Genomic DNA, 11,823 nt, shown 5'->3' with positions numbered 1-11,823 from the left:
AATGGAATCAAACATAACATTAGGAAGTGAATTCTTACTACTTCCCACACTATACTATTATTAAAAAACCTAAATCGTCTGTGGGTTTTCTCTGGGTACTCCAGTTTCCTCCCACATTGTCTCCTGTTTGCATGAATTCATTAAAAATGTTTTTAATGTGCTATTTTGTGATTACAGCAACCCGCGGCCATCTGTATGTCTCACATTCTGACGGTAATATGCAGCCAGTCACTACTATGCAGTGTGTCCACTGTGTATTGTGTGTAGGTAATCCCAAAAGCATCACTCAGTTGCGAGTGCCAGCTCCTGTGTCACTCGATGAATCTACAACAAATGTTAGGGCAGCTGACGGTGGAGGCCCCATTCAGCCTGTGATGAAGGCTATGAGCACCTGGCTCAGTCACAAGTTATTTTGGGAGGATACTTTGATGGAAGCGTCACTGCTGATGCTGAGAGGGCCCTATTTAAAACAGCCTGGAGGAATACAATGCAACTTTGGGACTGAAGCACAGACGTGAATCAAGGTAAGTTCCAATTCATTTTATATACAACCCCAGCCATCACTTGTTGCTTTACTTTATTTAACTATCAATTTTAAATGAGGAGATTTTGGCTGCTATACTTCTAAAGTTTCTATTCTCGGAAGTTTATGCCATAGCTGCTATATATTGGACATGAGTGGGCGTAGGTACTTGTTGGGGAAAGGTCTTTTAGGGGTTTTCATAAATTTTTTTGGATAACAAGTCTGTCCAAACTGATAATAGGCCCAAATCAGTAAATATAACTAAACGTCTTACTGGTGTATTTATTTTTTTAATCTTCCATGGACAAAAACCTTGCATTATATCGGTTAATAGGCAGCCTAAATAGGTCAATCTAAATTGTTCCTAAGTATGGGTGTCAGTGTGAATGGTTGTGCGTCTGCTTGTGCCCTTCGATTGGCTGGCCATCGATACAGAGTGCTCAGCGGGTGTCAGCTGGGATAGGCTCCAGCACCCCCTGCGAACCTAGTAAGGATAAAGCAGTTGAGAAAATGAATGAATGAATGTCAGTTATATGCTTCTGCCGGGGTCATGATTATCATAATAATAACATAGAACCACTAAGGAATGTTTAAAACAGAAGTCGAAAAGTGTTCCATTTGAAACAATGTCAACTTTGCTTCAAAAGTGACTTAACATAGTTTATAGCTCCTGTGTACGTCCTATGTACTTACAATTCACACAATTATTCTAAAACAGTCAAATGACATGTTCACGTATGTATTTTGTTCAAGATGCCAAACTGGGGAGGTGGCGCTAAGTGTGCAGCCTGTGAGAAAACTGCCTATCATGCTGAGGAGATCCAGTGTAATGGAAGAAGCTTCCATAAAACCTGTTTTATCTGCAGTAAGAACATTTTCTCATTTGTCCAGACCTCATAATACATTCAAAGATATACGATATAGGTCTAAATTGATTATTAGGATGGTCACAATCAATGTTCTATTTGATTAATCTTCTCCTCCATCCTATTTGGAAATGTGTATTAATAAGAGGCACACCAACCAATTGCCAGATCATTGAGAAAAACTGTGAAAGAATATCTGTCAGATATTTTACTAATGTTATGTGTGGGGGTCACAATACCAGCTGGAACGTCTGTGCACCCGTCCTATTTTTCACTGCATTTGTTTATACAAACAAGATATGGTTACGACCACAAATGTTGTGATGACCAGCTTGTTCCGCTGAGACATCTAAAAGGTCTCTGAGATAAGCTCATTGCTCCCTTCTCAGTTAGTCTTTTCTCAAAGCTTCAACTCGCACTTGCATTTTTGGCTATGAATAGAAAAGCAGCACAACAAAGTATGTGTAATGACTCTGGTGACTGATAAAACCTGATCGCTGTGGGTTTTGTTTAACCAGAACTCCAAGGCAAGTCACAATGCTTTTTAATAGTCGAGCACTATTCATTCTTACTTTGACTTTCTGGCAATGACAGGCTTGGAAATATTGAAGGTAGTTCCATACTTGGCCCGTTGTCACAATCTGTCTGCTTCTTCTCACAGTGAGCTGCAGAAAAGCACTGGACAGCACCACGGTAGCTGCGCATGAGTCTGAGATCTACTGCAAATCTTGCTACGGGAAAAAATATGGGCCCAAAGGTTATGGGTACGGGCAAGGGGCTGGAGCGCTGAGTTCTGATCCCGTTGGAAAGTGTGTCAACCTACAGCCTAATGAGTATGATTTCTCTCCTTTACGTCTAAACAATTTTTACACAAATCCAAATGAGAGTTATTTATTTATATATATATATATATATATATATATATATATATATATATATATATATATATATATATATATATATATATATATATATATATATATATATATATATATATATATATATATATATATATATATATATATATATATATATATATAAAAATATATGAATGATTATGAATAATTAAGTTTTGAAATATTACATTTATTTAAACAAATGTTCGCACAGTGAAAAGAGGCAGAAATGAAAGAAATAATACCCAAAAAGTAATGTGAATTTCCTTTTAACAGCAGGTTATCCACAATTAGATCTACTCAGAAACAAGTGTATATTTTAGCTGTAGATTCTTTACATTTTAAAGGATTGGACATCAAATGCTTTTGGAATTACTCAAGCGTATTGCATTCTACTAATGACATGTGGCCGTCTTTGTTAGATCTAAACCAAGGCACTCTTCAACCAACTCTACTTCTAACAAGATTTCCCAGAAGTTCGGAAGTTCCGATCACTGCTCTCGCTGTTCCAAAGCTGTATACGCAGCAGAAAAGGTGATGGGAGGCGGGAAGGTAAGGAGCGCAGTAACCACTCAACATGCAATGTTAGTAGTTGTCATTTCCTATGTTTGCCAACAAATGAATATTCACTGATTTTAATGACATTCCCATCACTAGCTATGGTTTTTATGTAAGGAAAATGAGTACTACAGGGATGAACCATGTAATAATGTATACAAATACATATTTGCAGCCCTGGCATAAAACGTGTTTCCGCTGTGCCATGTGTGGTAAAAGTCTGGAGTCGACTACAGTGACCGACAAAGATGGAGAGATCTACTGTAAAGGTATCTTGTGTTACATTGTCTCAAACTAATTAACTTAAAAAATATATTAATACTACTGTTTTATTTCACCCAAGTTTGCTATGCCAAGAACTTTGGGCCAAAAGGATTTGGACTTGGGAATGCCGCCATGTTGGAGTAACGACAGTGGGAAAAATGAACTGGCTTTAAACTATTATTGTTGCACATGGAGAGTTACCATTACATTATTAACTTTACTTTTGTTTATGTTTGTGGTAAACATTTCTACCAAAATGTTTATTTGGCAATTTATTAGAGCATTTGTCACCGAATATCACATGGGAGAGCTGGAGCTTTTTACCAACTCACATTGGGCAAAATGTTTGGTTAAAAAGTGGTTTGTGGAGGATTTCAAATATTTATATGTTAATAAAACTTCACTGGGCAGACAACTATTAAATTAGGGCTTGAATAAAGATCATCTGTAGATGCAACAATATTAAGTGTATTTTTTCTTTTTGTTTTCTTTTTCATCAGGTGTTTGTGATTGATTTAAAAAAGAAACATTGAGTACACATTGTCAACACAGTTAAGAAAACATGTAGTTTTATTGAAGTATCATAGGGGTCCTTCATTATGAAACATGCTATTGTTACAAATCAGATTTGGCACATATAAAGATTATTTCCCTCAGAGTACATCATGTAAAAAAAGCTTGATGTGTGAATAAACTCAAAATGTACATCTATTAGGAAGTTATTTGTTGAACTTCCACAGGTCAGAAAGGCAGCAGGCAATACAAAGAGCAAAAATATAGACATGTAGCTTTTTCATCCATTCGTTGGAGTGGTTTTACTTTAAAATGACCCTATAGATTAATTATAAAAATAAATAAATACACTGTGCTTTTTGGTCCAAATCCACTAGTCCCGCCTTCCCTTCAACACTTGAGCATTACACCATGTCCGTGGGTCTGAACAAGCGTTGGTCGTGGCCTTGCGCAAACTGCTGCGTCCAGTCGATGACGGCCGGTTTAAAGAGGCCACAACATCTCAGCTTGAAGAATGACACCAGGTTCCTCACAACACCCAAACTATGGAGAAGCAGCAGCATGTATTTAAAAATGCTAAATTAACACCATCTTGAACTGTGTTCAAAAATTGGTAAACATTGACACAAGTTGTAACAACTTACTTGTATGGGTTTTGGGACAAGGACAAGCTTTGTCCGTGTTTTTTTGCATGCATTAACAAACTCATTCTCTCGGCCGTCGTTAGTCCGAGGAAAGCGATCTGGGACAATAAATATAAAGCACTGTGAAATATGCCCGATCGACTTCTATTGATGACATCTCGACGTTCCTGACCTGGTAGATCTGCAGGACCAGGATGAAGCTGGACCAGCAAGCGTGGTACAAGGCCAATAACAAAATGCACAGCAACCACGGAGAGCAGTCAACCACGGCAAAGGCCACTCCCAGGAGACCCTGATTCTCAGTTCGTGGCACGCAATGTGTCGACCAGTCTGAAACCAAATTAAAAAGGTCAGTGCCGTCTCTCAGCAAACTGTTATTAACACATTCAAGGCTCACGATTGACAAATTTCTTCTATGAAACACTGAAATCTAGCCAACGACTGCAAATTACACGTTTTTTTTAACTCCATGCCATACACTGTAGGTGGCAAAAAAGCTTTCTTCCAACCTCAAATTAACCAATAAGGACCATGGCATTTTGAGTTCTCGTTAGGGAGTTTTTTCCTTTTCCAATACACTCTATTTTGTCTCTATATATTATGTAGAAATGTTTAACATTCCTTAGGTATCTCATGCTTGGCATATTTTTCTCAGCACATAATCAATTTGAAGTGTCATTATTACACTATGACCTACTACATGACCACATTAGGAAAAAATACTACACCAAAATGATAAAATAATATCAATATTGACAGGAGAGCATGATAGTGTATTTTTTATGACAATGGCAAGATACTCCATGATTGATCACCATGGCTTGAGTTTAGGATTCAAAGAGTTAATGATTAATCATGACGTATGGCACCTTTCTAAATGATTTAATAAATGCGTCCTCCCCCAAATAAACTGTCTTGCTTGTTGGAGAAAAAAAAACAAAGCAAATTTGACATCTTAATTGTGCATTCAAGGACTCACACACAAGACAGCCGTAGAACATCCACATGGTCATTAGTAAGAGGAAGAACACAAATAGGACAAAGTAAAGATGATTCCTGGCACCTGCAACAGAGAAAACATTTTTTTACCCACATTGTATGGAGAAATTCCACCTGGAAGCATTGACAAAAAATAGCAGGTATATCTCTTTAAACTATTATATATTAGAAGTGTAATCAGCCCAAGTAGGCAAAAGGTGTGCCATACCAATGCAGGTGTTGGTCCAGACAGAGTGATGGTCCTGCTTGGCTACACAGGCGTCACATCTCTGGCAGTGGCTTGCTCGAACTGGCTTCTTTATCTGAAAAATTCATAGCATTGAGTAAACTTACAGGTTTGCCTGCTTAGGTGATTGAGCATCTTGTCAAAAAAAAAAACCTGACCATGCAGGAAGTGCAGAATATACTGGGGTCGAGGCAGCCGGCCTCAGCCAACACCAACACATTCTGTAGAGGCAAAAAAATAAATAAATACACAAAATATAACAGTGTCCATCCTAACATCTTTCTCTGAGAGTGGGATTCTCAAAAAATAACAAGCACACCATTTTCTTCTCCTCTTCAGTTGCCTTGACAAAGCCAGGGTCAGTCCTGCAGGCACGGAGGTAGTAGTAGAGTAGAGCGGTTGCGTTGAATGTGAAAAGAACCTGAACAGTTACGCTATGGCCATGTTGGTTCAACATTAAGGAAAAAAAGTATCGATCAGAGACTATACTATCTTAATTACTCAAGGCTGATTGGATCATCTTGATACAGACTAAAGCTGTCATGCATATGAATGCAGTCTTTATCAAACATTTCACAATAAGGACTACCTACTCTCTTCTCGTAATACAATCAAGGCAAAGTTAGAATATGTTTGTGCAGTAAACGTTCCTAAAAAAAGGCCTCTACAGTTTCACCATTAACACAATGCTTACCAGGCACTTAGGAATTGAGTTAAATAGTATTACGCTTAGAAGTTGTTACTAATTATTTGAAAATAAACGATTAAAAAAAAGTGTGTATATTTCATAGTTGAAGTTGAAAAGAACTAAATTGGACTAAATGCACTGCAAATCAGTCAATCCTTCAGAAATTGCATACCACTGGTAGTACTCCTAATGCACTTTGTCTATCGCAACTGCAAAGGATATCAGGTAAGAACCAGAGGCACCATGTGACCAACATCCAGAAAATGGAGGACATGAGACCTGTCGACGGTAGGAGTGAGTGAAAAACTTCACTGGGGAAATTCCTGTTGCGAAACAAACAGGAGAAAATTGAAATCAAAAGAAAAATTGACGGGCGCAGTTGTGCAATCCATTTCAACAAGACAGTCATTTGATTGTTTCTAGCTTCTAATGTCAAGAAAAACAAAACAAAAAAAGAACATGCATGAAAAGAAACAGCCCTTTAAAAATGGTCTCTCTTTTGTTACCTTGTAATGAGACAATATTTGTCTCTCCATTTCTTTGGTGTTAAAAAAAGTGACCATAACATTGTAAAGAAAGTTCATAGACACGATTATGAGGGGAAAAAATGAACCTTGTTGCCAAACTGACTGCACAGACCACGCATACTAGGAGGATCCCTTTGAGCAACCAGGAATCTGTATTCATATCCAAAATGGCACCCAAACAACCAAATATGGCAGTGGACATCAAAAATTGCAGGGCAACCTAAGTGGAAAGGGCATAAAGGACATGACAAAAATGGGTAAGATGAAATGACAGAGCAGCGGTACTTTTAAAAGACACATTTGTTCTTAACAGTTCTCCATACCCTGTATTTGACGACGATTTTTAAACAGCGTGAATTTGCGCGACTCCTCTCCTGTTGGACTTGGTTAAGCATGTAGATAAGTAGGGGGCTGTGCACCTGGTGAGCAAGGTCCAGAGGTGTGTGGCCCTGTTGGAGGTCGAAAGAAAGGGATCACAAATATGAAATATACATGAAAAACTTCAGACAAAAGACAGGTTGGCTTGACAGGAATCAGCAATGAGTGTTGGTATGATAACAGGCAGGCAGACTTCTCAGATAGTGGTGGTTCATTTTTTCAAGATTACAAAGATGTGTCGGATCTGAAGACGACATCCTCTTATTAAATTAGTGTAAAAAATTAAATGAGGACTAAAAAAGTATTTAAGAAATTTGGCTCATCCCCCCCCCCAAGGACCGCTAAAGTTGAAAAAACGTGGCTCATTGTATGTGTTGGGGGCTTTTTCTATTGAATGGAATAGCATTCATCATTCGTCATGAAACAATTTCTGTCACTTTCCCCATCAAACCCACTGAGCAGGAAAAGGGCTCACGTTGGCGTTTTGGAGATCCAAACTGGCTCCAGCCCTCAGCAGCACACCTGCGGCGTCTACGTTCCCTGCTAGCACAGCACAGTGAAGTGGAGTGTTCCTGTTCACTTTGTCCATTGCGCTCACAGAGGCATTGTTTTTTATCAGAAAGCTGGTGGGCTCAGGCCTGCAACATAAGAACAAGATTATTTTCTATTCAATATCTCACTTGTTAAATGTTAAATTTGGAATTAATGCCCAGGATCATGTCTTAGGAAAAACATACTTTTTTTTAGTAGAACATAGTGTAATCTCACATTCATTTAGTGAATGGGACTCACTGTCAGATTTGTTCATTTTAACAAGGATGTAATCTTAAGAAGAAATGTACTTTTAAATAGAAGTTTTACTATTTACAGTGGCGGCAGAGAGTTTGTAGGCAAAACATTGAATTCTTCCAACAGCAGAAAATAAACCAGAAGCACTGACTTAACTTAATATACATTTTGGCAAATTTGTTCTGTTAAAATTATCTTAATTTTAAATGAAGGTTTAGAGACGCTTCCAAATTTCGTGGTGCACACCAATAATTTGAATAGGTTAATAAATAGGTTAGAATAGTCAGTTTGTGATTTTTTTTTTTGTTCAGGAAAAGTGTTGTTGTACCCAATAATTTTCTGGGCTGCTAACATCAGCGGCGATTGGCCATTGCAGTCAGGTCCGTCAACTTCCTGGTAGACAAATATATATATATATATATATATTTTTAAATATGATTAACCAAAGTGTAAAATATTTATTGTTTCATTTCTAACCTGTCCCTTGGCCATGAGATAAGCAGCTATGGCCATGTGTTGGAAGAGGATGGCGAGGTGGAGAGCACGATAACCTTCTCCGTCTGCAATGGAAGAATCTGCTCCGTACCTTATCAGCTGAATTACCATAGGAAGGTGGCCCTGTCTGATTATGCAACACAAAAATAATATTGATGAATTGTTATGTTATTTATTATATTTGCTTGAAACTTTTTCAAATAGCTGTGAGACTTAAGTGCTGACTGAGGTCACCTTATGGCCCAATGAAGAGGTGTAGAGTTCAGATCTCCTCCAAGCTGGTCAACTATGGCACCCTTAGAAATGTAATACCTACAAACCACAAGAAATCCAGAGGATTAAATTCACATGATGCCAATTTTGAGCCATTGTGCCAAATTCCATCTTCACAAATTCTAAATGCCCTGTGTGCCTAATGATTTTTTTTTTCATCTTCCACACTGCGTATCCTCGCAAGAGTTGCGGAGGGTGCTGGAGCCTATACTAGTCAACTTTGGGCTAAAGGCCGACTACAGCCTAGAGTGGTCGCCAGTCAGTTATAGGGTACACACATTCGCATTCACAACCATACTGACATCAGAAGGAATTGTGCCCGGCTACATTGAAGTCAGTGCCTAATGATTCAATCATTTGAAATGTCATGCCAACCTAACAAAGGATGGGGAAAAAATATATAAACTGCACATTCTCGTACTTCACCAACTCCAAGCGATTGTTTATAGCCGCCCAGTGCAACACCGACACATTCTCCTTGTCCAGCTGCCTGACATCATATCCAGCTTCCACCAGCTCCTTACAGCGGTCCAAGTTGCCAAACCTTAGCAAAGCATAATTGTCACAATTATGAATAAAGTTCAAAATGATATAAGCTACACAGAAAACAAAGTATATATCATGCTTCCAATAATTACAGTGATTGTATGAGAAAAGACTTACTGTGATGCCTTGACTATGTCCCACGTACTGCTGTCATCCAGGTGTGATCGTTTCTTTGGCTGTTGACTGAGATCCATCGTGTCGTCTGCAATGTTGCCAAACTGTTCATGAAAAGCAGGCACGACTGGGAGATCCATCCCGCCGAAGGCCGCTGCCCGTGGGCCGTGACTGTGAGAATGATCCGAATGCCCGTGGTGACAGCTGTCATGTGTATGACTCTGCAACAATCCAAAAAGAAGAAAGATGTTTCTTCCAAACCACATCCTCTAAAGACAGTGGTAGCGAACAAGTTAGACACAAAGAGCCAACATTTTAAACTGTGAGAGTCAAAGAGCCACACTTTACCTAAGAAGCAGGATAAAAAAAAAATCCAATTTGGCATTTTTTTTTTTAAATATAATTCAGTATTTCTTCTTAATATGGGCGTGTTTTAAGAGAGAATAAAAAGAAGAGAAACATGAAATGAGGCAAAGGACCACAGTATATACAAATATGATAAGAAGCAAAGAGCCACATTCATTTTGGCCGGGAGCCGCATGCGGCTCGACAGCCTTAGAGTCTAAGCCTAAGGCTTGACAGAAAAAAAATCCTACAACAGGTAATGTATTTCTTGTGCATGTTGACGTTTTTTTTTAACTGAGACCAATGCGCATTATCATAAGTCCTCTAATGTTTTTTTTTTTGGTCAAAAATGCCAATGAAAATATGTTCTAAACACCCTCATTTAAAATTATTGCGGAAGCCACTCGCAATACTACGTGGGGAGTGAGGAAGATGCCTTTAAACAGATTGCACGCTTTCACTGTCTCATTCCCCACCGACTCAAATTCGTGTATCCGCGATGTTGGTAGACGCCACGACGAAGCACTTTTGAGCACTAAAAGGTAAATGTCAGCAAATTATTTGGCACTCTTCTTTAATATGGTACACTAGCATTAAGCTAACACTGACAGTTGATTCTCGATAGCAGGTTATTCCGCTTTCACGATACCTGTCGACAATCAGGGATGTCGATGCTGTTAGAACAAAAATATGTCTAAAATACCTGAATTAGCAACTTATATTCCGCTCTATAGTTTAAGGTAACACTAATCGGTCTAAAAAGACTTACTTTGCTACCTTTGATCCAACCCATTTTGTTGTGAAAGGAATCCAGAAAAGAAAGTTCCTCCTGCTGTTAATAAAAAGGCCTGAGTCAAATTTCTACTACCGTTTTGTGCCTTTCAATATAAGATTAAAACACCGACATCTTTGTTTTCTACCGTTTTCAACCAATTTCAGTATATTGCTTCTAAATTGATCTTATAACGTTGGTTTAGGGTTTTTCCCCCAATCACTCTTTTACAAAACATTGTGTAATGCCAAAAATAAATACAAAAAACAGTTATTATTTTGAAAGCAGGAAAACGTGGATGTTTCCTTCTCATCAATTTGATTTTTTTACTGAATTAGTTTGTATTTTTACAGTAATAAAATGTCTTAACGTTGCAGGATGAAATCAAAGAAAACATTTCGTGTCAAACGCATCCTACTAACTAAGGAAATACATCTAATAGAAGATGAAATCCAACATTATCCCAACATGCCCCTACAGTGCAGCTTTTAACAATTGACAGAAAAACGTTTTAATTATTGCATATTTAAATAAGGCATGTCTTTACAGCACTTATTTTATTGTGTATATGTGTATTGTATTTAAATGTATATAATATCACTGAATAGCAATAGCATGAACTTCCAAATAAAAACAGCTGATGGCGCCATTATTCAATGAATAGGAACAAACGACTCCACTAAACAGGACGATATCTAATCAATGTCATAACTAGCAAATCAAATCCAAAATCATAACTACTGCAAATGTATGAATGAAAAAAATACAAGAAAGAAATTGATTTTTTAACAATTCCATATCTCATACATTACATAATTGCACACATTTTTAGGGAAAAAACTTGTGATATTAATTCTCTATTCATATTTGCCCTTATTACCATTTGATGGCTAAATATCTGTTAATTACTGCATAACTGTCAACCTCAGCCAATTGGTCCCCTAATTAACGATTAAAATTCCCCTTACTAAGCAATAAAGAACCAAAGGAATGCAATGTGCCACATATTTACTCACATAGGCCACACTTAAGTCTAAAAATGTCCCCAAAGTGGACATAGTGCCAAATAAATCAGTCTGCCTTTTATATGTAATAAATTCAAAATTCTGTAGATGTCGCTGTATGATGTTGACAGCTTGACTGTCTGGGTACATTGCTTGCTGACACACTGTGGAAGGCGAATGCGAATGCGCATATCATGCATATCATGTTAAGCATGATAGTATTAGCAGTTGACGATGACGTTTTCATCACCGAGACGATCCGGATTAGAGAAATGCGTAAAACGAGATCGATTTTACGAAAAAAAAAAAAAAAACGACTTAAAAAAAATTCTTATACAAAAGTTGATATACGGCATACACAATTTGAAATGATTGAAAAAAAAAGTATGAAATACGGGAAAAA

General features: G+C 37.7%; 2 protein-coding genes and 1 long non-coding RNA gene across 3 annotated transcripts in view; 2 read left to right on the top strand and 1 right to left on the bottom strand.

Annotated features, from left to right (window-relative positions):
* Nucleotides 1-379: 379 nt before the first annotated feature.
* csrp3 (cysteine and glycine-rich protein 3 (cardiac LIM protein)) lies at nt 380-3,350 on the top strand. Its single transcript, XM_077712515.1, has 6 exons — nt 380-524; nt 1,277-1,388; nt 2,051-2,222; nt 2,708-2,837; nt 3,019-3,112; nt 3,187-3,350. Exons 2-6 carry the CDS (start codon nt 1,277-1,279, stop codon nt 3,249-3,251), a joined length of 573 nt encoding a protein of 190 aa, XP_077568641.1. The 5' UTR covers nt 380-524; the 3' UTR covers nt 3,252-3,350.
* Nucleotides 3,351-3,659: 309 nt separating this feature from the next.
* Nucleotides 3,660-10,575, bottom strand: zdhhc13 (zDHHC palmitoyltransferase 13). The gene is made up of 17 exons (XM_077712517.1): nt 10,414-10,575; nt 9,303-9,520; nt 9,061-9,183; nt 8,601-8,678; nt 8,349-8,493; nt 8,200-8,264; nt 7,558-7,720; nt 7,028-7,153; nt 6,791-6,924; nt 6,400-6,500; nt 5,809-5,933; nt 5,648-5,710; nt 5,472-5,565; nt 5,244-5,327; nt 4,437-4,594; nt 4,265-4,362; nt 3,660-4,163 (listed from the first exon to the last, which is right to left on the bottom strand). The coding sequence occupies exons 1-17, from the start codon at nt 10,435-10,437 to the stop codon at nt 4,025-4,027; spliced, it is 1,938 nt and encodes a 645-aa protein (XP_077568643.1). The 5' UTR covers nt 10,438-10,575; the 3' UTR covers nt 3,660-4,024.
* The window catches only part of LOC144193887 (uncharacterized), a 54,264-nt gene continuing 52,480 nt past the window's right edge, over nt 10,040-11,823 (top strand). Inside the window, exon 1 of the long non-coding RNA XR_013325785.1 lies at nt 10,040-10,186. This is a non-coding gene — a long non-coding RNA (uncharacterized LOC144193887). The remainder of the gene's footprint in view (nt 10,187-11,823) is intronic.

This window comes from Stigmatopora nigra, chromosome 3 (assembly GCF_051989575.1).
Source record: "Stigmatopora nigra isolate UIUO_SnigA chromosome 3, RoL_Snig_1.1, whole genome shotgun sequence".
Classification (NCBI taxonomy): domain Eukaryota; kingdom Metazoa; phylum Chordata; class Actinopteri; order Syngnathiformes; family Syngnathidae; genus Stigmatopora; species Stigmatopora nigra.
Note: the sequence above shows the minus strand (reverse complement) of the source record. Positions and strands in the feature narration are given on the sequence as shown.

Excerpts from the sequence above, each read along its gene's own strand:
- csrp3 (XM_077712515.1), top strand. The coding sequence starts at position 1,277 with ATGCCAAACTGGGGAGGTGGCGCTAAGTGTGCAGCCTGTGAGAAAACT. Across the intron at positions 2,223-2,707 it reads GTCAACCTACAGCCTAATGA|ATCTAAACCAAGGCACTCTT; the intron begins GTATGATTTCTC and ends CGTCTTTGTTAG. Across the intron at positions 2,838-3,018 it reads AGGTGATGGGAGGCGGGAAG|CCCTGGCATAAAACGTGTTT; the intron begins GTAAGGAGCGCA and ends ACATATTTGCAG.
- zdhhc13 (XM_077712517.1), bottom strand. The coding sequence starts at position 10,437 with ATGGGTTGGATCAAAGGTAGCAAA. Across the intron at positions 7,721-8,199 it reads GCAGCCCAGAAAATTATTGG|GCCTGAGCCCACCAGCTTTC; the intron begins GTACAACAACAC and ends CTTATGTTGCAG. Across the intron at positions 5,566-5,647 it reads TATTCTGCACTTCCTGCATG|ATAAAGAAGCCAGTTCGAGC; the intron begins GTCAGGTTTTTT and ends TGAATTTTTCAG.